Raw genomic sequence first — 24,161 nt, 5'->3', positions numbered from 1 at the left:
TGCAACATCTCAAGGCATAGCCCAATTTGGATTACACTTTCTTAAAGCAGTGGCTGCAGTTTCTCTGTAAATCCCCAAATTAGTGATGTCATACCAGAATTTTTAGTTTTACGCCAATACTAAGTTTAATATTCAATCATTCAACACGTTTTCGTCTTTGTCAGCTCTGGAAGTGAAATAGATCCATATTTGTCAACTAGTTTAGGTGGACTGGAATCCAGTTCAATACATGGTGGACTGTTTGATGCTGTTGTCCTGGTTTCAGCTGCTTGACTGCTGCAGTCCACTGTCAAGAGCCAGACTGATGCTCTGTCTATTACAATCCTTCTTCTTTTAACTATTCCAGTCCACATGTATACGCCCTCAAGAGGAGACGTTGAAATGGAATTTGAGCTTGCAGAACACATTTATTTATTTATTTATTTTTTTAAAGTATCGTATGTGAAAGTATTGAACATTTCTAAAATTTAACATTTTGTATCGGTAGTGAAGTAGTATTGAAATTTCGGTCATCCTGACAACCCTACTCCAAATGAACACCTTTATCCAGCTGCTACTAAAGGAAAATTCCACCCTAAAACACTCTAACACCATTTGATACCATCAATCTGTGATGTTCAGTGCATTCCTGGAGTTCTTTTGTGATGAATTGCTGTAATTTACCTTTTTGTCGTACCCACTTTACCTCAAGTCAGTTAGTGATTTCCTACATTTTCCAGAATGCCTTTGGATAGTCTCCAGAGAATGTGCCTGAGCATTTCAGCTGTGGGTTTTACGTGTAGGTGGAGAGAGCAGAAGTGATAGCAGAGCAAGAGTTTTTCCGGTGGAGAAAAAATGAGACTTGCGCCCCTTTGGCAAAACTCAACATGTCTTGTGGCTGCATTGCATTCTAGTCTATTCAGGCTACTGTCAGTGGAGGAATTGGTTTCTCTGCCTCTTCTACGATGGATTTCTCCCTGTATGATTGTTGAACATCGGTGCAAAATGGCAGCTCTAAAAAGAAGCCCTTGCTCTTTGATTCTGAGGGGCTGACATCAAAACCTGATGTTAGACAAATTAGTCTTCTATTAAACTCTATTGTAGCTGCACTGGAAATGTCTTGATGTGACATCACGTTGTCTACATTTGGCCAGTTATCCACGCGAAAAATAAAAATACACCACCAAACAACAAAATTGACCCATAAATGCAAGATACATTGCCAGTAGCTGTAAACAGTGTTAAGTGTAGGGTGGATTTGGCTGTATCTCTGCATTAACTCTATTTTTGTAAAGTAGTAGTATCCATTGTCATTGTTGGTGCTCAACAGTAGTGATGCTTTGTGTCATTCCTCTCCTCTCTTTATGCCCTCAGTCACCTGCCCTCTGATCCCCTCACGGTGTTTAGCCCCAGTTGCCCCGCACAGACCGGTCTATACATCCTGTTTCTTTCAGGTTGTGTGACATTTACCACCTACGCATTTGCGGACCTTCAAAAGACAGATGACCTCTTTGCTCTTAGTTTACAGTGTATTATTAACCAGGCTCTTGAAGTGACACAAAGGCGTGATTGTGAGGATGTGCATGGCTGCCATTTGACTCAGTGCTCCTGTTTGACAGATGATGTCACCTGTTTGCATTCGACCATGCTCCTGTTGCTGCAGGAATGTTTTCTCCCCCTACTCTTGCTTGCTTAGTTTTTTACTCCACTACTCATCAACCTGCCTGCACTGTGAGCTGTAGAGTAGCATCCCATACTATCCTGCCAGCTTAAAGTAAAACTCTACCCTTGGATCCTCTTACACTGTTATATATCATCAATCTGTGAGCAACGTATTCCAGGAGCTAATTTGTGATGAAGTGTGAAGTGTTGTAATTAACTTTTTTGGTGTGCCCACTTTCCCTCAATCTGCCTCGTCTCCTGCTACAGTTAGTGACTTCCTACGTTTCCCAGAATGCCTTTCGACAACCCCTAGGGAAGGGCGTGAACTTGTTGCTTTCAGAGAAAGGTGGGCTTATAGGCATACAAATATAGCTAGCTAGACAAATAGTTGGTGAACATTAGGGTGTGTCTGTGAGCGCGGTTTCGCTCCTTAGCCAAGTCAAGTCAACACAACCTGTCTTGTGGCTGCGTTGCATTCCAGTCTATTGAGGCTACTGTTGGTATCTCTGTCTCTTCTATGATGGATTTGTGATTGTTGAACATCGGTGCAAAATGGCGGCTCTAGAAAGAAGCCCTTGCTCTTTGATTGTGAGGGGCTGACACTAAAACCTGACGTTTGGAATTATCTGGATGTCATCTACCTTTGGCCAGTTATCCGCAGGAATGAGAAAAATACACCACCAAACAACAAAATGCACCCAGAAATGCAAGGTACATCGCCAATAGTTGTTTCTTTCTAACCCTCACCCTTTCCTTTAAGACAGGTCTAATATAACCTTTGACCGTTTAATAAATCATATCACACAGAAAATTGGTGCAGAAATGACTGTGTACAAAGATTCAGATTGTATGCATTGCAGGGTGAAGTGGTGTTACAGTCCAGTTGTATGTTCTTACAGGGGATCTTTCAGTTTGGCAGTCAGAAAAGCCAACACATTGATGGTTTGCTGTTCTACTTACTGGTTTATCTATGAATATTATGGAGTACAGGATATTACATATTAAGGAGTGCAACAGAGACAAATATTATTGGACTATTTAAGAAGGGTATGTGAAGACGAAGGCTCTTTCATTTTGTGACTCGGTGTGGTGCAGCTGTAGTAGCACCCAAGTCTATGTCAGTCATGATGACACCCACATGACCTCATACATCCTGTTTTTATTCTGCTGCTCAGCCACGCAGACTCAACAGCGCCAGTGTAACTGCCTTATTACCAAATCAGCTCCCTTAACCATATTGGTGTTAGGGTTAGACTGATATATGGCCCTCTACTAGAAATAGAATATGGACCAGTCCATATGCCCCACCTCTGATATGGTGGATGTGATGCAGTTTATTGGATTTCTTATTTATTGTATAATGGGTCAATATTACACTGGTTGTCTATGGGAAGCCCTTAACCTGAATTGATTCTTGTGTGGAATCCAATTAAAATGTAGTAGTAGTAGTAATAAGTACATAGATTTACAAGAATAAAATTCTAGGAGAGACACTGAAACAGTTCAATTTGAAGATACTTAGTACTGTCACAAAATATTGCCTATCAGCAGCTTCAGTCCAAATGCCAGTATCGGCTTTCAAAAACCCATATCGGTCAAACCCGAATTGCTATAACCAGTGTGACAGCATAGCGTGTGAATCAACCTCAGCTAACTTAATTCAGCTCTGGCGTTTCTACACATGGAAGTATCTGCGTGTGCAAGAGACCGGGCCAGCCAGTTTATCCTTTCCCCATAAGGCTATTATTTATATGACAAACTCACCAACGGAAAACCTGGAAATCCCCAAAACTGTTTATTCATTGACAGAACACATGCTGGGCAGGTGGAGCTGGTATGCAGTCACACACACAGTCCTGCGGTTGACTGTGCTTGTACATCTATCCTTATGAGGACCAAATGTCCTCATGAGAAAATCTCCAAAGTGAGGACATTTTGCTGGTCCTCACTTCTACATGGGATTAGTTTAGGATTAGGTTAGGGTAAGGGTTAAGGTTAGTTTAGGATTAGGACTTGGGTTTAGGGTTAAAATTAGAATTCGGTTTAGGTTGAGGAAAGGGTTAAGGTTATGTATGTAGTGGAGAGGGTTAATTTTAGGGTTAGGGATTAGGAGATAAATGTAGTCAGTGAAGGTCCTCACTACTAAGACAAATGCACGTGCTCATTTGTGTGTTTCATATTAAAATGCACATTTGCTATCTTTCTGTGTCAAAGAGATAGAGAGAGCTCCCCTCACTCTTAATAAGGACACAGAGAAATGTGTCTTCAAAGCGGGCATCTTGCTGCTTCCTGGCACAGCGTGACCTGTTTACAGAAGGACAACCTTTGAAATGTGCCGTCTCACTAGAGATGAATAGGGCAGCCAGCCATTTACAACCGCTGCTGGCAAACAAACATCAGTAGCCACTTTCCATCAGTCCGTACAGTGGGTATTTTCACTCACTTTCTATCTGTCTCTGCCCCGAGGAGAGGAGCGGGCGCACAGAGCTGGTCTTTATCAGAACACAGACACCATTTTAATCCATGTTTTCGACTAGCACGTTAGTCCTGCCTCGCTTCTCCTTTTCCCCTCTTCACTCCGAGCAGGTTACATTTTGCATTTACATTTCAGGCATTTAGCTGATGTACCAGGGCATCTTACAGCGAGTGCAACAGTAGGTCTCTGGGTCCTTGGAAAGTCTGAAGTGGTCTTAAATTATCTAAATTTAAGGCCTTATAAAAGATTAAAATGTCTTAAATAAGGTTGTTAGAGATCTTATGTTTTTCACTGTGCAATGACTTTGTGCTGCATGTCAACTAACGATTTTCGTAATCGATTAATCTGGTGACAATTTTAGCGATTAAACGATTAATCTAACGATTATTTTCTTAATTCCATTAGTCATGACAAAAAGAAAAATGAATCAAGCAGCTCAAAATTCAAAGCTTTATTTGAGTTGTCATGTCTTTGAGGAGCAGGGGGAGGATGCTATCCAAGTCATCCATACACCTTTATTTGTATCATAATTGTACATGTTTCATGCCTGTAAATGCCATGGATTCTCTGTGTGCATGGGTAGGGTGAGAGAGCACATTAATTTAATACTTTTTGAGAAGTGATTATGATTTGAATGGGGCTTTGATTAAAAGCCTGACATGAGGTCTGTGGTTAAGACGAGCTTAAGACAGTTTCACGTTTCATTCTGTGAGATAAAATAAATCATTAAACATCCCATTTGTGAATTTTTAAGCTTTTTAAAGATGATTTCTGTCATTTTTGCATTTATTATACAGTGTAAAGTAGATGGAGACAGTAAAGATTGGGAGAAAGAGGGGGATGACATGCGACCAAGGTCCCAGGCCGGATTCCGAACCCAGAACATTATGTTTACATCATGGCACACGCCTTAGATGACTGAGCTGTATAAATAATGTGCCGCGTCAATTAGAGCTGAACAATTAATCAAAATTTTATCAAAATCGCAATATGGCCTACTGCAATTTTCAAATCGCAGGAGGCGCAATATTTGTTAAAGGCGAAATGTGTGTCAAAATACCATTTTAAATTAAACATTGTCGTGCTGATGTCCTGGCCTACACATCATATTCTACAGACTTAAGAAAACATCTTTGTTTGGTACAGATCCCCGCAAAAATCACACCATAATCATTTTAATACGTTTTTCAATGAAAATGAGAATAATGATGTAAAAATGATCATTCCCTCTAATATCGCAAATCATATCGCAATTGCAATATCAGTCAAAATAATCGCAATTAGATATTTTTTCAAAATCGTTCAGCCCTAGCGTCAATGATCAAAGTCCACATCAATGAATTTGCTTATTGTGTTGATAATGTCGATTAATCGTTGCAGCCCTAGTTAGTAGTACAATCTGCATCCTATCTACTTTTACGGTTGGACTTCATGTCCCTTAACAATCAATTTCCCGCTGTTCTTTTTCTTATACTGTCCATTTATAGTTTCACAACTTTCATTAGCTATGGTCAATCAGAAACAGGCTGGTTTTGCCAGCTTTGTTTCTTCATTTTGGTTTTTCAATTGGTCTTAAATTCGATTCCAGGCAGCATTTAAAAAAAAAAAAAAAAAAAGTCTTAAGTCTAAAATTTGGCTTTCTGAAACCTGCAGATACCGTGGTAGAATAAGCTTCAATTCCTAGACCACCAAAAACTACAAGCAACCAACATTACAGAGTGCAAAGGTCAGAGCCTTAGTGCCCTTACAATATTTCTGTAACCATAAAATGATCATGTAAGAGCGAGGGCAAAAAATGCTAAGGAGAGAGTTTTTTTTTTTTTTTTTTTTTAGAGCAAGTAAAGTAAGTAGAGAGAGGTTATGATCCAGTGGCAAGAGGATGACGTGAGGCATGAATCTTTCAGCCTTTGATGGAAGACGTGGAATGTTTCTGCTCTTCAGCCTGGAGTGAGTAGGCTGTAGGCTGAAAACTCCTCTCTCAAAGGAGCACCCCGGCACCTAAAGGGTTACCAATGGGATGACGCAGGGCGGCTGCTTTTTACATCTGCCCCGTTCACATAATTACTTATTAATCAGCTCGGCGGTGCCACAGAGGCCTCGTCCCGCTTCCATTGTGGGAGCGAGCGCTGGCGGGTATTTGAGAGCCTCGCTGCTGTTCAACATTGTGAAGCCAGGCATCGGTGTCAAAGCTCCACGCAGCGTACTCAGAAGGGTCAGACCAGGCTGATATTGGCCTTTTATTAAAAATCGGATATCAGCCAGTCAGTGTCGTCCACCTCTGTTATGATAGAGGTTCCTCCCTGACCTCAGTTAATGAATATGTTTTTATTATTATTGTTTTCATATCATATGTGTGACCAGAGAAATCATTCCAGTGTGGTGTTGGAGGGTTTTTCTCAACAGTCTATAAAACCTGTAATGAAACCTGCCTCATCCTGCCTTAAAGGATAATTCTTATTTTCATTTTGGACCCTATTTTCATAGTTTTTGCCATCATGACAGCTGATTGTATTCAGAACAGCTTTACATACCTCTAGTTCTTAGGGAGCGCCGCTCTCTAATACACATCCAGAGGGCATACACAATCTCCAACAGCTGAACCCAAAAAGCTCATCCTTTCAACACTCACACTGCAGTTGTACATGTCTTTTTAAATAGCTGTGATTGAACAATTATTGCGCTCTCTGCGAACTAGGGGTACATGAAGCTCTACAATGACGTAAGTGACAAAATTTTTAACACAGTCAATTGTCACGATGGCAAAAACTAGGAAAATAACACCCAGGTTAAAATAACCTGAATTATCCTTTAAAGAGCTGCTAACCCACCTAAAAGAATTGCATTAGTATGAGTTTCAATGGAGAGTGTCCCATGATGGCCTAAATGCTGTTTCAGAGGCTTTTCTACACTGACAAAAATTAAACTCTGAGGAAACATTGAATCCTTTTAAGATTTTGAATTTTTTGGCATGACAATTGTCAAATCTCATATATCAGCACAAAATATCAGCTATCGGCAGCTTCAATCCAAAAAAATATACCCAGTTATCACTGATACCCCAGTCTTAAGGATAGCAGGTGGTTACACCGCCTGAACATTTCCGAGAGATTTCTGAAAGCGGCCGCTACTAACAAGGGAGTTAACCCGGTGCAAAATACAAAGCTAGCTCAGTCAGCGACGATATGAAGAGCTCCTCTGTAGGTTTGTCCTGCTGGCTCCGGGTTGCTTCATCTCTCAGAAGGACTTGCTGCTGAAAATAAACAAATGGCCCTTTGAGCTGGACCCATTAAGATGAGCAAGGCAGCAAATCAATTTCCTCTGGGTGTCGGGGAGGAGAGGGAGACATTGGCCCTCATTTACAAAACGAACGTACGACAGAAAACTGGGCGTACGGTCATTTCCACGCAAAGCTCGGCATTTATCAATTTGGACGTGAGCGGAGGCTACGATCAAATCTCACGTCAAGTCTCAACTCGTGTACGCAAGTTTTCGAGTCAGCGTGGATTTGCGGTGCAGCATAGTAAATCTGGCTGAGTCGGAGAATTGTTATTAGACCATATATTCTGACTGGCATCTAAGCATATGCAGCCACATATTCATCACTTAAAAATATGTAGCCTATGGCAAAATATTCTATTTTGTAAAGGCCTACATCGACTATGTGTCATATAGCCTATCCCTAACATAAATAGGTATTTTCAAATTGTTTGCAATTAACGGGGTTAACAGTTTTCTGGTGTAAGATTAATTTCTCTTTCATTTTGAGATAGCCTACTTGTTTGAGGTCTGACCATTTTTTCTTCACCTAAATGTAAAGAATTGCGATATAAGCTATTATATTACTATTATATATATAGGCTATACATATCACGGATGTGTAAATGAAATATTCAAACCTCAGCTGGAGTTCGATTGTCGACAGCAACGCAGTGATTTCTTTCCATACTGCATTTTTCCGACTTCCTTTGATGCCACTTTTCAGGCTGCCAAATAGAACTAATTGGTTCAATTGGACTTGCGACGTTAGAGTTTCTATTTCGAGGTCGGAGAAGTTTCTCTTCTTGGACGTATTACGCATCTCCATGTCGTAAACTCTAGGGGCAAGGCCTCTAAACCAAGAATATCTAGGGGCGTGATATTTAAATGACGATTGTTTTCAGCCGCCACATTTATCAACGCCCGATCATTCTTACGCTGTGATTGGCGAGATACGAACGTTTCATGAATCACACGTGAACCCTGCCGTAAGATGATTTCTGCGCTCGGATCTGCGCTGGTTTCTACGTTAGATTGATAAATGAGAGCCATTGTGTTGTTGACTGCATGTGTGTGGTTGAGAGAGAGAGACAGAGAGAGAGAGAGAGAGCACTCATGTACTGTAGCTCCCTCTGTGTCGCAGAGCCCAGCTCAGCTCAGCTTTCACTCTTAGTGTGTCTATGTAGTGTGTGTGTGTGTATGAGAGAGTCTCCCCATGTTGCCTTTATGAACTTAATGATCTGGAGGTGATGACTGTATCTGTCACGTTGCCAACAGTACTTTAACTAGGCTTCCCACTGGTCATGGCATTCCTGGAATATCATGGAATTTTGAGAGGTGTAGCCCAGACAGGGAATATCAGGGAATTTTTCAAATGGGTCACTGTACAGGAATATAGCAGAATGGATTTTCCAACTTGTTTCATTGCATTAGATGGCTCTCAGCCCAACTGGAGTGGAAGCCAGACTGAAAAACAACATTAACAAGGAATGGGAAGAAAGAACATTTTGAAGTCATGGAAGTGCTTTGACGTAGTGATGAAAAGGCACGGAACTTCACATCAGGGCCATGGTGTGAACCTTGTTTAACCAGTTGGGAATACCAGGTATGCCGATAGTAATGTTTTCGCTGTGACGTGCTGTGACGTGCTGTGACGTTCTTTTCAGACTCCTGGATGTTGGATTGACGAGACAGAAGAGAAGAGGAGCACCCACCAGCGCTCGGCGTCCTGGGGCAGCGCCGATCAGCTCAAAGAGGTACAGGACGCCAAAAAGAATACAAACACACACATTTACACACTAAGACACACACATGCAGTTGTCTTAAAGCAGCTATTCCCAAAGTGGGGTACGCGTACCCCCAGGGGTACTCACAGTTACATCGGGGGTAAGCCAAAAAAAATCTGTAGTACCCTCTCTGTGTCAAAAATAAACCCACACTTTAAAAAAAACACTTCGGTCACAGTAATTAACAGTCGGCAGTCGCATGATCTTTAGCAGTGTTTTTTTTTCCCACCCGCATTCTGTGAAGACCTGCCCCTACTCTGCCTCTGATTGGCTCTGACCCTGATCCATCTCACTCCTCATGCCTAAACCTAACCAACCTAACCAACGAAGGCAACGAGTATGACACAAACAACTAGATTCGTAATCCCTTCTCTGGATCCTCTTCATGCCACTTGCCAACATCTGAGCAGGAGAGCCTCATTGAAATAGCAGCGAACCTTGGCCGTAAAAATGGAGTTTAACCAGAAGCCGCTACCAGACTTTTGGATCCTGCCCTGGCAAATCGTGCTGTTGCCCTTTGCAACAACATATCTATGTGAGAGTGGGTTCTCGGCCTTCACTAGCATGAAAACTAAGTACAGGCACAGACTGTGTGTGGAAAATGATTTGAGACTGAAACTCTCTCCCATTCAACCCAACATTGCGGAGTTATGTGCTTCAAGTCAAGCACACCCTTCACATTAGTCTGTGGTGAGAAGTCATTCATATTGTGCTTGAGCTGATGTGCATGTCACTTGTTTGAAATATGAGAGGGCTTTTTACGAGGCTGAATGAAGAGCAAAATTGTTAATAACACTGTCATGTCTTCATATAGGCCTACTTTAAGTTTGTTATACTTCCTTTTTGTAGCAGGCTTACAAACATGGCAAAATGTAACATCATATGAGAGTTGGCCGTCTGTGGATGTAGAGGGGGTACACAGCAGGAGGTTGAATGTTTGAGGGGGTACAGGACTTTAAAAAGTTTGGGAACCACTGTCTTAAAGGAACACACCGTGGTAGACCTGGCTCTGGTTCTCCATGCTAACACTTTAGTATACTCTGTGTTGAGTGATAGTAGGCTCCATGCACCTTAGTATATGCTAAGTTGAGTGATAGTAGGTCACTAGCATTATCTCAAAAGTGAAAAAAAAAAACACGGCCGTCTGCCAGTTTTATGTAGGAGACTGGTAAAAATTTAGGTAAAAAATAAATTTTGATCAATCAGGGAACAGTTTCTTAGAGCGTGACTTGGTTTTTTTTCTGTAGAAAGTGAAGGGGTGGCTGTGTATAACTAAATATTACTAAAAGGTCAGTCTTGGATAATTGGATTGGATAATGCCTAGTGGCCTACTATCACTCAACACAGTGGATGTTAAAGTGTTAGCATGGAGCCTACTGTCACTCAGCACAGTGTATGCTAAAGTGTTAGCATGGAGTCTACTATCACTCAACATAGAGTATGCTAAAGTGTTAGCATGGAGCACCGGAGCCAGTGATCTACCGGGGACACATGGATGATTTTGGTGTCTATGTTCTCAACACTCAGCAGCTAAGTTGACAAATGGGACGATCTCCCAAAAATGTGGTGTATTCCTTTTATGACCATTGAGCCCACAAGTTAACCCTGTAAAAGTGATGAAATAGTAGTTAATCAAACGCGGTCGCTATAGCATTGCCATGTTCTTTTGACTGTATGACCTCCTGTTAGACCTCAGGCACAGTATGTGTGGCTTTATGTTGGTGTATGTCGGCGACAGAAGCCTGCAGCCGGTATGGCCCTATCAGCCTCTCTCAGCTCCACCCTGCTGATATTCAGCAACGGCAGGGACGTGGCAGATAACGCTATCTCCCTCTTAACTATCCACTTCCCCTCTTTGCAAAGGCCATAACCCACTGCAATTTATGGGCGGCCAGGCCCCGGCTGACTCCTCTCCGCCTTCTGCAGCAGAGGGAACAATAACGGCTAGCCGGACGGCAGCTCGGCCCTCGGTAATATGTGCACAGGCACGTTACTGAGTTACAGAGGCAGGGCTGCAGAGGAGGAGAGGGAGCTGACACAGATGCCATATATGTCAATAGACTAGAGACTAGGAGGAAGAGGAGAAGGGGGAGACCCCAGCAGTGCAGCTGCACTGAAGAACGACACCAGAGACGGTCTGCAGGGATACATACACCAAGCAGAGAAAAGATAACAAGCCTCATCTGTCTGATCCTGCCTCCGTCTCTGATTGATAAACTGTCTGTCCTACGTTTTTATTGGCTAGCAGACTTATTTGCATGTCAGAGCAGGTGCACTGTGGTTTTTGCATTTAGTATTGATGGTTAAACCCCAAACTCAGTACCATGGCCTGAGACTACCTGTTGTGCAATAACTGGAATACAGGTTTGGCTTGTGCTCCATATAACATGATGTTATCATGTTATAACAAGCGAGTGTCAGTGTTTTGTAAGTTGTGAAAATGTCAGTAAGCCCTGATGCTCCCCTTATTTTGTACCTGTTGCATGGTGCATCTTCGTAATTTCAATCACATTATCACTTACTGATTTGCTGATGGATGACACTGCTGTACAAAGCAACACGTTCATCTGGTCTGCAGCTGCCACTGTCTGCACTCTCTGGGGCGAATTCACAAAGAATGGATTGCGGCCGCTAGTAGCACCATGAATTGCGTATCATTTGCAACCGCTATTTGCTCCGTCTCAAGGACCGATTCACAAAAGATATTGCGCTAATGATATGCCAGCGCAAACACGCCCATAACCTGTTGCAACTGAGTGCAATTTGCCCCTGTTTTGCGTCTGATTGCAATTACCAATGTGGCAAAGTATAAACGTTGCCTTTGCACGAAGAACACAGTAGACAGGACAATGGCAGAGAGAAAGAGAAAAATGAAATTTTTAGACCGCGAGCTGCAAGTCCTGATGGACGAGGTGCAGAGGCATTCCTCAAAACTTCAGGCAGGAAATTTAACCGGGACTGCGAGAAACCATATTTGGGATTTAATATCCCAGTCTGTCAGTGCTGTTGGTGTTTCCAAACGCACCTTCAGACTGCAAAAGAAGATGGCTTGATTTGAAGCGGAGAACAAAGGAGAATGTAGGGGAGCTTTATTCATTTATTTTTCATGGCACAATTGCATCCTGTCACTGCATCCTTTGTTTATCATTGCATCTCACTGCATCCCAAAATAAACTAGAAGGGCACTCGCGAGCGCAGACCTCCGCCAAGGCCAATCCAGTCTTCTATGATATGCAAATGTGCAAGCGCAACCAATATACGGATCCGCTCCAAAATGTAATGGGTTCTTCCTTGGCCCATGCTACACCCTTCCACGAAGTTTCATGAAAATCAGGCCAGTAGTTTTTCCGTAATCCTGCTGACAGACAGACAAACACACACACAAACAAATGGCACCGAAAACATAACCTCCTTGGCGGAGGTAATACTGTAAATGAGTTTGAGCGGGGCTGTCCATGGTGCTGAATCTTTAGGCCAAAATAAAGCCCACTGTGCTGACTAGTGAGATAAGTGAAAATGAAATTGAGTTGTATTGATTGTTTAGTTGTACTGATTTATTTGCTTTTGTTTGTGAAGCAATCTGTGTTAAAGGTCTATAGTAATAATAATAATAATAATGTCAAAATATTATTTACAGACTGTATTTACAGACAATTTTATTTTTTAGGTCACACAAAGGTGGAATTGTTGCAGAGACATTTGCAAGGTCAATTCAATTCAATTCTCAGTTAAATCAACAAGTGATAAAGTCTGGGCGTGACACCCCTTATAAATGCGCTTCAGTTACCACCAACTCTCTGAAGACGCTAATAATTTCACTCTAACTGCGTGTGGCAATTAGCGCCGACCTTTGTGAATTGGACTGTTTCTGCAATGAGGCTCATTTGCATAGAAAGGGAGCAATTTTGCGCCAAATGTATGCATATTACCTAATTTAAATACGTGCAAATAGCACAGGAGCACCGAGACGCTATTTGCGTGGCAGCGCAGTTAGCGGTGCATTTCACCCTTTGCGAGTGCTTTGTGAATTACACGGTTTCTTTTTGTCTTATTTGCACAGGTTTAGCGTCAGCAAAAGCCGCGCAATCCTTTTGTGAATTCGCCCCTCTGTGTTTTCAGCTCCCTACAGTCTTAATGTCACACCCTGACAGCGTGGCCTACAGACTGCACTGTTTCCTGCACACAACCTGAGAAGTGAATGGCTTGAGTTAAGCTCGGGGAAACAAAAGCTTGCAGGTTTGCAGTTTGTAACCGGTTCCATGGCCAAAGAAAAGGGATCACATATCAGCTGTTTCAGACAGAGCCCTCTTTGATAAGTGCTCCACGTTGGACCATGTGTTTCCTTGGCCTGCTGTTGTAAAGGCCTTGGGAGAAGAGGGCCAGTTTAAGGATGGTCTTAGCTCGTGTAATGCACAGTGAAGGAACATGTACGGACATGTTCTGGGCTAGTGGTGTACAGTGGAGGAATGGAAATATCTCTATCTCTCTCTCTCTATTGTACCAAGACACATCAAGACTAAACACACAGGCATTTGACACCTATATCATTACAGAAATTAACAGATATAACTGAAACTAGATTAAGTAGTGGAGGTTAATCACTTCATGTTGTCTAATCTGACTGTGCCTCCTTTCAACGGTTTTCACAGGGACTTATGCAAATAAACACCACTATCTGTATCTTATATGACTGTGTAAACTTCATTTCCAAATTCAAATGGACCCTGTGTGCTGATTATGTGATATTACCTATTAAATCAGTGACCTGCTAGTTATTCTCTGGCTCTGCCCAAGACACACACTACAGGAACTCTACAACAGTGCATGTGATGCCTTCGTCATTTCTGCCAACATCACTGGAAACAGTGCCATCTGGTGGCTTTATATTGGGGTAACAAAATGCAACGTTTATTTAATCACCTGTTAATATGGTTGGATGGAGGATTTTGGGGCACAGAATAAGTAAATCTATTTCTTTTGTAGCACAATGTTTATTGAACTGAAAATACATGGCATACAAATCCCATATATAATTACACATGCATGTTTAAACAAAAAAAACATAAATAATAATCAATCAGTCCCTTCTCCTCCCTAAGTCTCCCTCCCACTTCTTATAAGAAAAGATCCACATAGAACATAAACGGGGGAAAAGTGCCTCCTGTACCTTTTTGTAATAATTTTAATTTATAGTAATTTAATTTACTCTTTTACTCTCTAATTTTCCCCACCCCACTACTCTTCTCCTTCTGTTGTTCTCCAGCAGATCGCCAAGCTCCGGCAGCAGCTCCAGCGCAGCAAACAAGGCGGACGCCACAGTAAAGACAAGGACCGCCTTTCCCCCCTCCAGTACAACACCATCAGCTACACCGCCCTCAGCAGCACCACCAACACCCCCTCCACCGCAGCCAGCCACGCTCAGGTGGGCCCTCCGCCAGCGTCCTCTAAGGAGTAGAGTCCCTTTAACGGAGATGTGAAATCTCAAAAGCCTTGTTAATGTGATTGAATGCCTGTTAAGATTGTTGTCACGGTGTGCGGCTCTCGCGGCGAGGCGTTCAGTAGAGTACAGTTCACGTCAAAATAAACGTCTTAACATGACAGGACTTGTTTCACAGCGTGGTCCTGCTCTCCGGTGCTCATTAAAAAAATGGCAGCTGGTGATTAGCCATAAGAGCTGTTTTTTAACTTGAATTAATGCTATGCTGACTTGTATGTATGGCATCATTTTGCATACGCGAGCCATATTGTGATATATATCGATATTGAAAAAAATCCTGGTTTCACTGTGTATATTATTTTAATACCAGGTGTAAATCTAATCCAGCTACGTCAGATCTAGACACAATCTATTGCCGGGCGGGAAGGGGGGTCCACAGATTTCCTAACCCGAATGCCCTATGCGTCTGGATTGCAGCAGTTTTCCATGTCGAAGTCGGCCCAGATGCCGCTGTCCAACATCACAGTGCCAAAGCCCTCCATCTCCAGGGTGCCCAGCAGTATGGAGGGCATCAACCACGAGCTGGAGAAGGTCTTCATCAAAGACAACGGCGAGAAGGAGGAGCTGAAGGTGGGTTTATCTACCGTTTGAATTCATACTCAGAGTCATTCATTCACTCTTATATCACTAGTTTTGGATTGAAGCTGCTGATAACTGATGTTTTGTGCCGATATTCACTATCTTTAAATGTAACAATTTTCATGACCTATTCATGACCCCCTGTCTCAGCTCTGGTTTTCATTTTTTTCATCTCCTCCCCTGACTCCGCAGGCTCTGGAGGTTCCTGATGGGCGGCGGGCACCCTTCCCTCCCCAGCAGCGCAGCAGCAGCACCCGGAGCGTCGACACCCAGACTCCCTCGGCACCCGGCCGGTCCAGCAGCTGCTCCAGCCTGTCGCCCTGCCCCTCGCCCGCCTGCCCACCGGGGTCCCACGACGGCAGCCCGTACTCCACAGACGACCTGCTGTACGACCGGGATAAAGGTAAAAAAAAAGCAGCTTGTTGGAGGCCATGGAGAGATCGACTTTATATGTTCCGTTCCCAATTATCTTTTGATATTAGTCTCCATATGTTAGTGTGTTAGGTTTCTTGATATTAGGGTTAGACTGATAATCAGTTTGCTGATATAGCAAACTGTTTTTGGTCTTTTATTGGCTAGTCAACGTCATCCACCTCTGATATGATGGAGGTTCCTTTTTAACATTAGATGGTTGACCAGAGAAATCTTCAAAGAGGCAGAGGAAAAATCAAGCTGATTTTGTAATGAAAAATCTGTTGTATTCAGGTGCAGCCAGACAAATGTCCAGACTGGGTTCATGTTGTTAGACCAGTCCGTTCCTGATTATAAACCCTCTGTGTTCACAGACAGCGGAAGCAGCTCACCACTGCCCAAGTTCGCCTCCTCGCCCAAACCCAACAACAGCTACATGTTCAAGCGTGAGCCCCCAGAGGGCTGTGAGAAGATTAAAGCCTTTGAGGAGATGAGGTATGGACTGCCATATACTTGTGTTCGATGTAAACGCCACTGCGCAGCCTATGGGAGGTGTGAAGAGCATTTATCCACATTGACATTGCGTATGTTTTCCTTTGCAGCTCCAGGCAGTCCGCATCGGCGTCTGTCCCCCTCTTCTCCTGCCCCGACAAAAACAAGGTCAACTTCATCCCGACGGGCTCTGCGTTCTGCCCCGTCAAACTCCCCGGCGCCCTGCACCTCACCCCAGCCTCGGAGCCCGAGGAGGACGACCCGGAGGCGGGCCCCAGCTCGGGGCCCCAGGGGGCCGCGTCATCGTACGGCGCCCCCACTCAGGTCTCCACCAGCACCAGCACAGACGACCCGCCGGAGGAGCCCGGCTCGCCCTCGCACACCTCAGAGACTGCAGCCTCCCAGACAGACAGCCTGGCCATCAGCTAGACCTGAGCAGAGCTGGCCTCTGCCCCGGGATTCACGCTAGCAGCCACCAACCATCACCACCGACTGACCTACCGACACCTCCCTCCGCTCTGCCGGGGGAGCCTCCCTCTCTCTGTGCTGAACCCCCCCTTTCTCTCTCTGCATGACGTAGCAACAATGTCCTGAACAACCACCACCACCACCAACACCACAAAGACTAGCCACCTTAATGTTCTGTCCTGCATATTGTCTAAGCACTGTTCTTGGCAGGGATAGACTTGATGGTTCAGAGGTTATAATATGCTGGTATCTGAGGGAAGAATGGAATACTATGGATGGGGGGGCATGCATTTTAAACTGGTAGTATGTTTATGATTAAATTATGTGTTGTGTTCTGTTTCAACATTCACAGTATGAATAAGCTCTCTATACATATATACACATATATCTCTATGAAAAGAAAGAAAAATGCTTGTTTTAAAAAAAAAAAAATCCAAAACTGTGTATTGCTGTGTTATGTACCTAACAGGAAAAACAGCTGTACTATTCAGGATTATGTTTACACTATCCAGGTCACATTGTTGAACCCTCTCTGAAAAATGCAATGAAAAATAATTCGGGCAAAGGAAAAGACAAAATGGCCACAATTGGTTGCACAGCGTCTGCATCTGGCCTCGCTTCAGGTATTTCACTCGGAGTCTATACTCAGGTAATTTGGAATGTATGTCCATACAAATATCTGCAGCTCGACAAAGCAGAACAGTTTCACTTAGCGATCATTCATTTCGTCCCGTTGTTTTCTCATCTCTGGACTCTCCCGAAACATTCCTTGTTGTCACAGAGTTCAATCTGAGACTAGACTTGCGCTTGCTAGATGCAGAGGGTAAAAGGTTGAAGTAGACTGTGTCGGCAACCCCTGGTTGCCTTTTTGACTGGTGGTGAGGTACTCTATGGACCAGACACACTGTGACCGATAGCATTTGTGGCTGTGTGTGTACTGATAGAAGCATGCTGGAGAGAGACTTGTATGACATGGTTGTCTATCTAATCTAATTTAAGCCTAATGCCAATGTGTGGTTGGGTCTTCTGACCGTGACGGTGGACCGGTAGTGGACGAGTCCCCGTCTTAGCCTGCGGTACCGTCACATAAAGATACAGCCAAACTGAGAAGCATTTGGTTCTATTAAGGTGCAGATTGGAGTTTTAATGATGCAAACATTTCTTAGCGGCAGAGTTGCACTGGAGGCAGAAATAATCTCATTGGTTGAGTTAGACCTCAATATCAGTTTTTTGGAGTGCTAGTTCGGTAACTGCAAACTTGAATGACAAAGAAGGAACTGTGATAGAAATATAAATGACAATGGCTTCTTTTTGTGGGGAAATAATGTTAGACTTAAGCCCAGAGAAAAAGGCAAGGGGTAAGAGAGGAAGCCAATATTATGAAGCCTAGTGCTCTGCTACTAACTGAAAAACAGAAAATACAATATAGCCATACTAAGTTATCTATGTTAGCTAGTTAGCCTAGCTGACCTTCCAAGTTCAAACTAGCCATACTAGCCTATAGCTATCTAGGTAAGCTATTTAACTAGCCTGCTGACCTTCCTACATCATAAATGCCATGATCATGAATGAATGAAAAAAAAAAAGAAGTCATCTTATTTAGACTTTTTAATACATATTTTGACCAGAGTTGCCTCTTCCAAGTTTGCCAGTTAGCTAACTTGCACTCTGAAAGCTCCCCCATTGAGATTTAATTGAACCAGTGAGATTATTTCTGTCTGCAAAAAATGTTTGTAGAACTAAAACTCCAGTCTGCCTTCAGGTGATGTCCAAACTAAGACTGTTCCGATAATGCAGATAAACATGAAGTTATTCAATTGAATGCATTCCATGAGATTTTAGCATCTAAGACATAAATAGACTCATTAATTCATTCCCAAAATATCTCACAGCCTTTTGATTGGTTGCTTTAAAAGACTAGCTACCAGGAGATCTGCGGTTGCAGATCTGGCAGCAGTTTAATCTTTTTGATGCACAGAAAAAAACGTTCACACTGGCCTGGCACCACAAAGCAAGAAAACCTCTTCCCTACATCTCATGTATTATTCTGTGCGAAACATCATCCTCTATAGGCTACTCTATAGGCTACACAACACTGTTAATTAAACATGACAATGCCCAAGTGTAAATGATCCACAATTTTCCTTTCCAAGTCAAGAGATAAACATAATCAAAAACATTTATTTTGATATCTTGTGTGCTCGTGGAATCCCTGCATTGACGCTCCATTCATATTTTGTATATATGTGGCTTTAAAACGAGGCTCAATGCAATGTTGTGGCTTCTTATTACATTTCAGCACCTTAATCAAGAGATATAGCTTATCCAATGTCCTCCGTACATACGGCATTGGTAAACTAGATGTGTGCAATAATAGGGAAAAAAAAGGTGTTGTCCTCCCGGATGTTGTCCGTTCTTCTTCGACACGTCCATCTCATCTCTTGCATTCCTTTGGTTTTGAGTATGGGGCTGGATCAGCATGTTGTTTGTTGCTAAAGCCATCAATCGATACAAAACCAGCACTAGAATGACCAGAGCACATCACTGGCAGGTCAGAGTGTTCATCAACGTACTACATGATACGCCTCGTGTAACCTGCAGTGTCAACGTTCATGCACAATGGCAATAAAACTATTGGTTGTTTTGTCCACTTTTTAGTACTCTGAGTGTGTACAGCTGAAAAGGGTGTGAGAGTTCGTGAGCTATTGACTTCCAAATTCATGAGCTTTTGACTTGCGAATTCGTGAGCTTTTGACTTGCGAATTCGTGAGCTTTTGACTTGCGAATTCGTGAGCTTTTGACTTGCGAATTCGTGAGCTTTTGCCTTTCGAATTCGTGAGCTTTTGACTTGCGAATTCGTGAGCGTTTGAATTCCGAATTCGTGAGCTTTTGCCTTTCGAATTTGTGAGCTTTTGACTCTCGGGGGAAGCGGAACAATCGTCACAAATATATCCCAAAACAACAGCACCAACAAAGTCGCCATCTCCATGTTGTCGAGAGCTACCATACAGACTCAACTTTTATTTGATTTTTCCCCCCTCTGTACAGACACGCTCATGATGCTTGGAAAGAGCAAAACTCCTCTTTCACCTCTGTTTGTTGAAGCCACTGTCACAAGGTTTTCGCTTGTAAGTAACGTCAAGAAAACAGACTGAAACAAAGCCTTAGAGCGTTTTTTTGGTTTCCCCTCGTAGGGCTCACCGCGCCCCTGCCCATGCACAATGGCGTTTTTGTCGGCACATTATAGCCGATGAGCTTGCTTTAGTACAGTGCATAGGTCCACCAGTGACGTCCGCTCACCGTACTGAGGCCGGGTTTCCCAGAAGCGCCTTGGCATCGTCTTCGGCCCATTGGTTTTCAGTGGAGCTAAGGCTGCGGATACACTTGAGATCTAGTTCTAAAGATCAGATTTTATGTGATCACATTGTTGTGGCTATTGAAAATGGCTGTTATGCATCTCCTGTGGCTGGATTTATTCAACCAAGCCGCCATCAGTTCATTGCTGTTTTGAATTTTGAAGTTGAAATATTTTTTTAAATGCCCCTCCATGACCTTGCGTAGATCCACTTCTCTACAAACCAGTGTTAGCTTTTCAAAAACATGCAAGGAAATATTAGTTAGAATTGTATTTACACCTTTCAACTGCCTTCTTCTTTTGGCCCCCCAAATCCATTGGCCTTTCCAGTGTTAAATTCGTGCCTGTATTATGTTTTCCCCACTCACCGTTACGTTGCTTTTGTGTGAGGTTCCAATCACAATGCGATACTGACCGCTTCCATATCTAGTTTTGAAGATCCCACAGCAGTATGAAAATCCTGGTATGATCAGATGATAAAAGTCCCATCGAAACCACAAGTGTAACCGCAGCCTGAGATCGTCGTAACGCTAACGTGTTTTTGGGAAACCCAGCCCAGATGCTACATTATGATTTATTGTTTTCTGTATCGGGATGGCCACGTGTGGCTGATTATTTTGTATTTTTCAACATAGAGATCTTGTGTCTTATTTAAATAAAGTTATTAGCAGAACCAAAGAGACGCCCTCTGGAATGTGTGAATGATAAATCCTGCAGCCCGCAGTCCATGGGTGTTTCCATGAGGTCCAGGTAGGCCTGGTAGCTTCCTATAGATTACATGAGGGTCATTTCAGCAAATCAGTTCATTCCCTCAACTGAAAGAAAGGCTGTGTGGCTCAGGATCAGGGTTGTTTGACATCAGACTCATTATCTTGAACATTGTGCTTTGGGGTTGTCTGTGGTTGTGACAAGTGTGCCCTCCATTGGTGACAATCTGCAACTGCTGTACTGCTAAATTGCACTCCAGGCAATTCCACTTTGCCTGGCACCTACTGCCCAATAAATATTCCAACAGCGGTACTGACTGGAGATCAGATTCATCAATTGTTTCATTCCAAGAAACATGCTCTGATAGATCTGATTTACCCACCAGACACTTTGACCACACAATTTTAACATCAATATATCATCATCAAATGAATGTTGATACCTTGGTAGCCTCTATCCTGTACCAGTGGTATTGTTATTGCTAGTGTTTCTCCACATTAAGACTACATTTCCCATAAGTGTCATTGCTTCCTGTCCCCCCCCCTCCCCCTCCCTGAAGAGGATCATAAGGACCCCTAACTTAGTCCACATTAGAGCCACAGTAGGACCCCCATTTGATGAGATTTTTTCTCTCTGACCCAAATCTGAGAATATGTTTATTGTTAGATATGATTTTGTCCAGAATCCCATGACTATCTGTATTGTAGGTAGAGAGATAACAGTGAAGCTATGATCAAAATAGTCATTCTTCTACATTCTCTGATTATAACAATAACAATTCACCAACTTGCTGGCGACCCCCCTGGGACCCCCTCAAGGACTCCTGGCGGTCCCCGGACCCCACGTTGAGAACCACTGCCATACTGTGTGTAACTACAAACTACAAAAGTGCCAGTATATACATAAACCTACATGTCTACTAAACGAACGAGTGCTAAGATGAGAGAACTGAATGATGAAACCATTAGAATAAGAGCTTTATCCAAGGCCGGCGGCGGTAGCTATGGGCAGGGGTGGGCTCAGCCCACCCAAATCTGCGTCTTGCCCACCCAATCAAAAGTTAAGAAAAACATTTTTTTTTGTTCAGCCAATGGAAAAATAGCACAGAAAATACCAGTACCGTTTCTAACTTCTGATTGGGCAGCCTACAGCCCGCCTCCAAAGTCGGCCACTGCCCCCCCCCCCTTCTCGTTGTGCTCAGGCACAAACACACAGAGCTCTGAAGCAGAGTGTGGCCGTATTCACACCAGATCAGGCGTTGCGGCACTTCCCGCAGGGTTGTGCGGGGGTGTGGCCGTGTTTGTTTGTGCTTTAGAACGTAACCGCTGTGAAACAATCAGAAAATAACGTTTTATTTCTGTGATTCACCGGCTTTCTTGCTACCACTGCTCCCCCTCTTCATTCACTCTCTAGCTCGCTCGACCACCGCCTCTCTCTCTCTCTCTCTCTCTCTCTCTCTCTCTCTCTCTCTCTCTCTCTCTCTCTCTCTCAATTCAATTCAATTCAATTCAATAGGCTTTATTGGCATGACATTTGACATAGCACAATTACGATTACAAAAGACAATGTTAAGGAATGAAATTAACAAAAAATAATGTGAATAACAATATTAGTTAACCCTCATCCTACCAACATATTAAACATACAAGGACTACCGACTGGGGTCCCTGGGGACCCCAAGAATAAACTACTGTAAGAAACAACCATCATAGCAAAATGTTAACTTATTTCTTCTCAAAACATTATTAGTTATGTAATGAATGTAATCTGAAAAAAAAAAAAACATTATTATTATTTTAGGAAAGTTACAGTTAATTAAATTATGTATTGTATTTCTGACTTTGAACATCATCTTAGCTTAGGAAGAGCAGTATTTAGGGTCGTCGACAGAGCACATGAGGAAATCTGTGTCTGCTGCATCTGTGTCTGTCTCCTTCAAAATGACTGACAGAGTGCCCCTACCCCCCTTGCTACCCCCCCTGATAGTGTGTGACACTTTAAATTAGGACCCATGGCAAACATGAACTCAATAAATAGTTCCATGTATTAAAACTGCATAGGCGGAATTGGGTGCTCCAGGACCCCAATACATTAGTATTTTTAAAAAGCACTAATTAAAACAGAAACAGAAAACAATGGTATGAAGTCATTAGGAACAAATTTATTGACAAAGTCATGAAAAATTGGAATGATAGAATAAAGCACCTGTGAGATATGATTAAAAGTATACCTCTGGGGTCTGCGGGTACCCCAGTCAGTAGGATGAGGGTTTAGAATAAAATAGATAATGAAATAAATAAATGAAATAAAATTATATATATATATATATGTAATATAAGTAAGGGATCATGTACAAAAACTGTAATCTCAGAGAGAGGAGATGCTTTGCACCAGATTTAGCTACTAGTGAATTTCCATCAGCAGTCCATTTGCATCAACTCAAATTTATTTGATGAAGGGAGAAGGACAGACTGAGGAGAATGATCTGTGTCTGCCAGACCCCTACCCAAAGTCCCGCCCCCAGCAGCAGAGAATAGTTCCCCACCAATCAGTGATTACTATTGTTCCACACACTAACAGATACCATACTACTACCTTTTTAAAGATTACGGTGACTTTTCTAGAAAGTTTACCCATTCTCTCAGTTCGTGAATGCTGTGCTGCTAGCGAAAGCTCATAGTTTGACCTAATAAATACCTTAGACATGGATGAATTTGTTAGAATTTTTGCCAAGGGAAACAGGAGACTGATGTTGTAGATAGATAGATAGATAGATTGATAGATAGATGGATGATGGATGGATGGATGGATGGATAGATAGATAGATAGATAGATAAAAAGAAATAAAGAAATGGATATATGACTGATATACTGTACATTTCAGGTTGCTGTTGGATGTACCTAACAAAGTGAAAAAAAAGAGAAAAAAAAGTTTTATAAAATGTTCTGATTTTGCCCTGTTGGATTATATATATATATAGTTACATTGAAGTTTGAGTATAGGCTTGAGTTAGTTGATTTAGTTGTTCTCTTTGTCAGTTTTCAGTTTGAGTTTGAATAAGACTACCTTCTAGTGTTGTAAATATTGGCTATGGTGAGAAGCCTCACTGGATTAGGTTTTAATTTTATTTGAGAACTAAGCTCATCCAATGAAAATAAATGTTATGGAGTTGATTATGTTAAAATGTGGATGAAGTAATTTTTTTATTTTAGGATAAATCAATCTGCCCTCCACTGACTCAAATCATAGAGTAGCAGCAAACTTAGAAATGCTGCTTCACTACCTCCCAATTTCCCTGCTTCAAATTGTTCTTTATAAATTAGAATAGAATAAAATACTACTTTATTAATCCCCATGGGGAAATTAATCTTCTGCATTTAACCCATCCAAACACCCCATACACAAACACACAGCCATAAGCTGGAGAGGCCTGAGGGCACAATGGCAGGAGGGTGTGAGCCTTGCCCTTCCATATCTAAAATAATTTCTCT

The 24,161-nt window shown here is 42.5% G+C and overlaps 2 protein-coding genes across 4 annotated transcripts in view; both read left to right on the top strand.

The window, feature by feature from the left end:
* Positions 1–5,123, top strand: part of umad1 (UBAP1-MVB12-associated (UMA) domain containing 1) — a 34,401-nt gene extending 29,278 nt beyond the window's left edge. Inside the window, exon 5 of the transcript XR_013507481.1 lies at positions 5,070–5,123. The gene's annotated coding sequence lies outside the window, so the exon portion shown is untranslated. The remainder of the gene's footprint in view (positions 1–5,069) is intronic.
* The window catches only part of glcci1a (glucocorticoid induced 1a), a 33,452-nt gene extending 14,196 nt beyond the window's left edge, over positions 1–19,256 (top strand). Inside the window, exons 3-8 of one of the 3 annotated variants that reach the window (XM_071914974.2) lie at positions 9,040–9,129; positions 14,426–14,581; positions 15,074–15,226; positions 15,428–15,638; positions 16,021–16,141; positions 16,249–19,256. In XM_071914974.2, coding sequence (XP_071771075.1) covers positions 9,040–9,129; positions 14,426–14,581; positions 15,074–15,226; positions 15,428–15,638; positions 16,021–16,141; positions 16,249–16,567 — 1,050 coding nt within the window. In that variant the 3' untranslated portion in view covers positions 16,568–19,256. Of the gene's footprint in view, positions 1–9,039; positions 9,130–14,422; positions 14,582–15,073; positions 15,227–15,427; positions 15,639–16,020; positions 16,142–16,248 lie in introns of all 3 variants that reach the window. The other 2 variants (XM_071914975.2, XM_071914973.2) reach the window with 2 other exon arrangements.
* Positions 19,257–24,161: the final 4,905 nt, after the last annotated feature.

Source organism: Centroberyx gerrardi, chromosome 19, assembly GCF_048128805.1.
Source record: "Centroberyx gerrardi isolate f3 chromosome 19, fCenGer3.hap1.cur.20231027, whole genome shotgun sequence".
NCBI lineage: Eukaryota > Metazoa > Chordata > Actinopteri > Beryciformes > Berycidae > Centroberyx > Centroberyx gerrardi.
The sequence above is the reverse complement of the archived record's forward strand: the minus strand, read 5'-3'. Positions and strand labels throughout refer to the sequence as shown.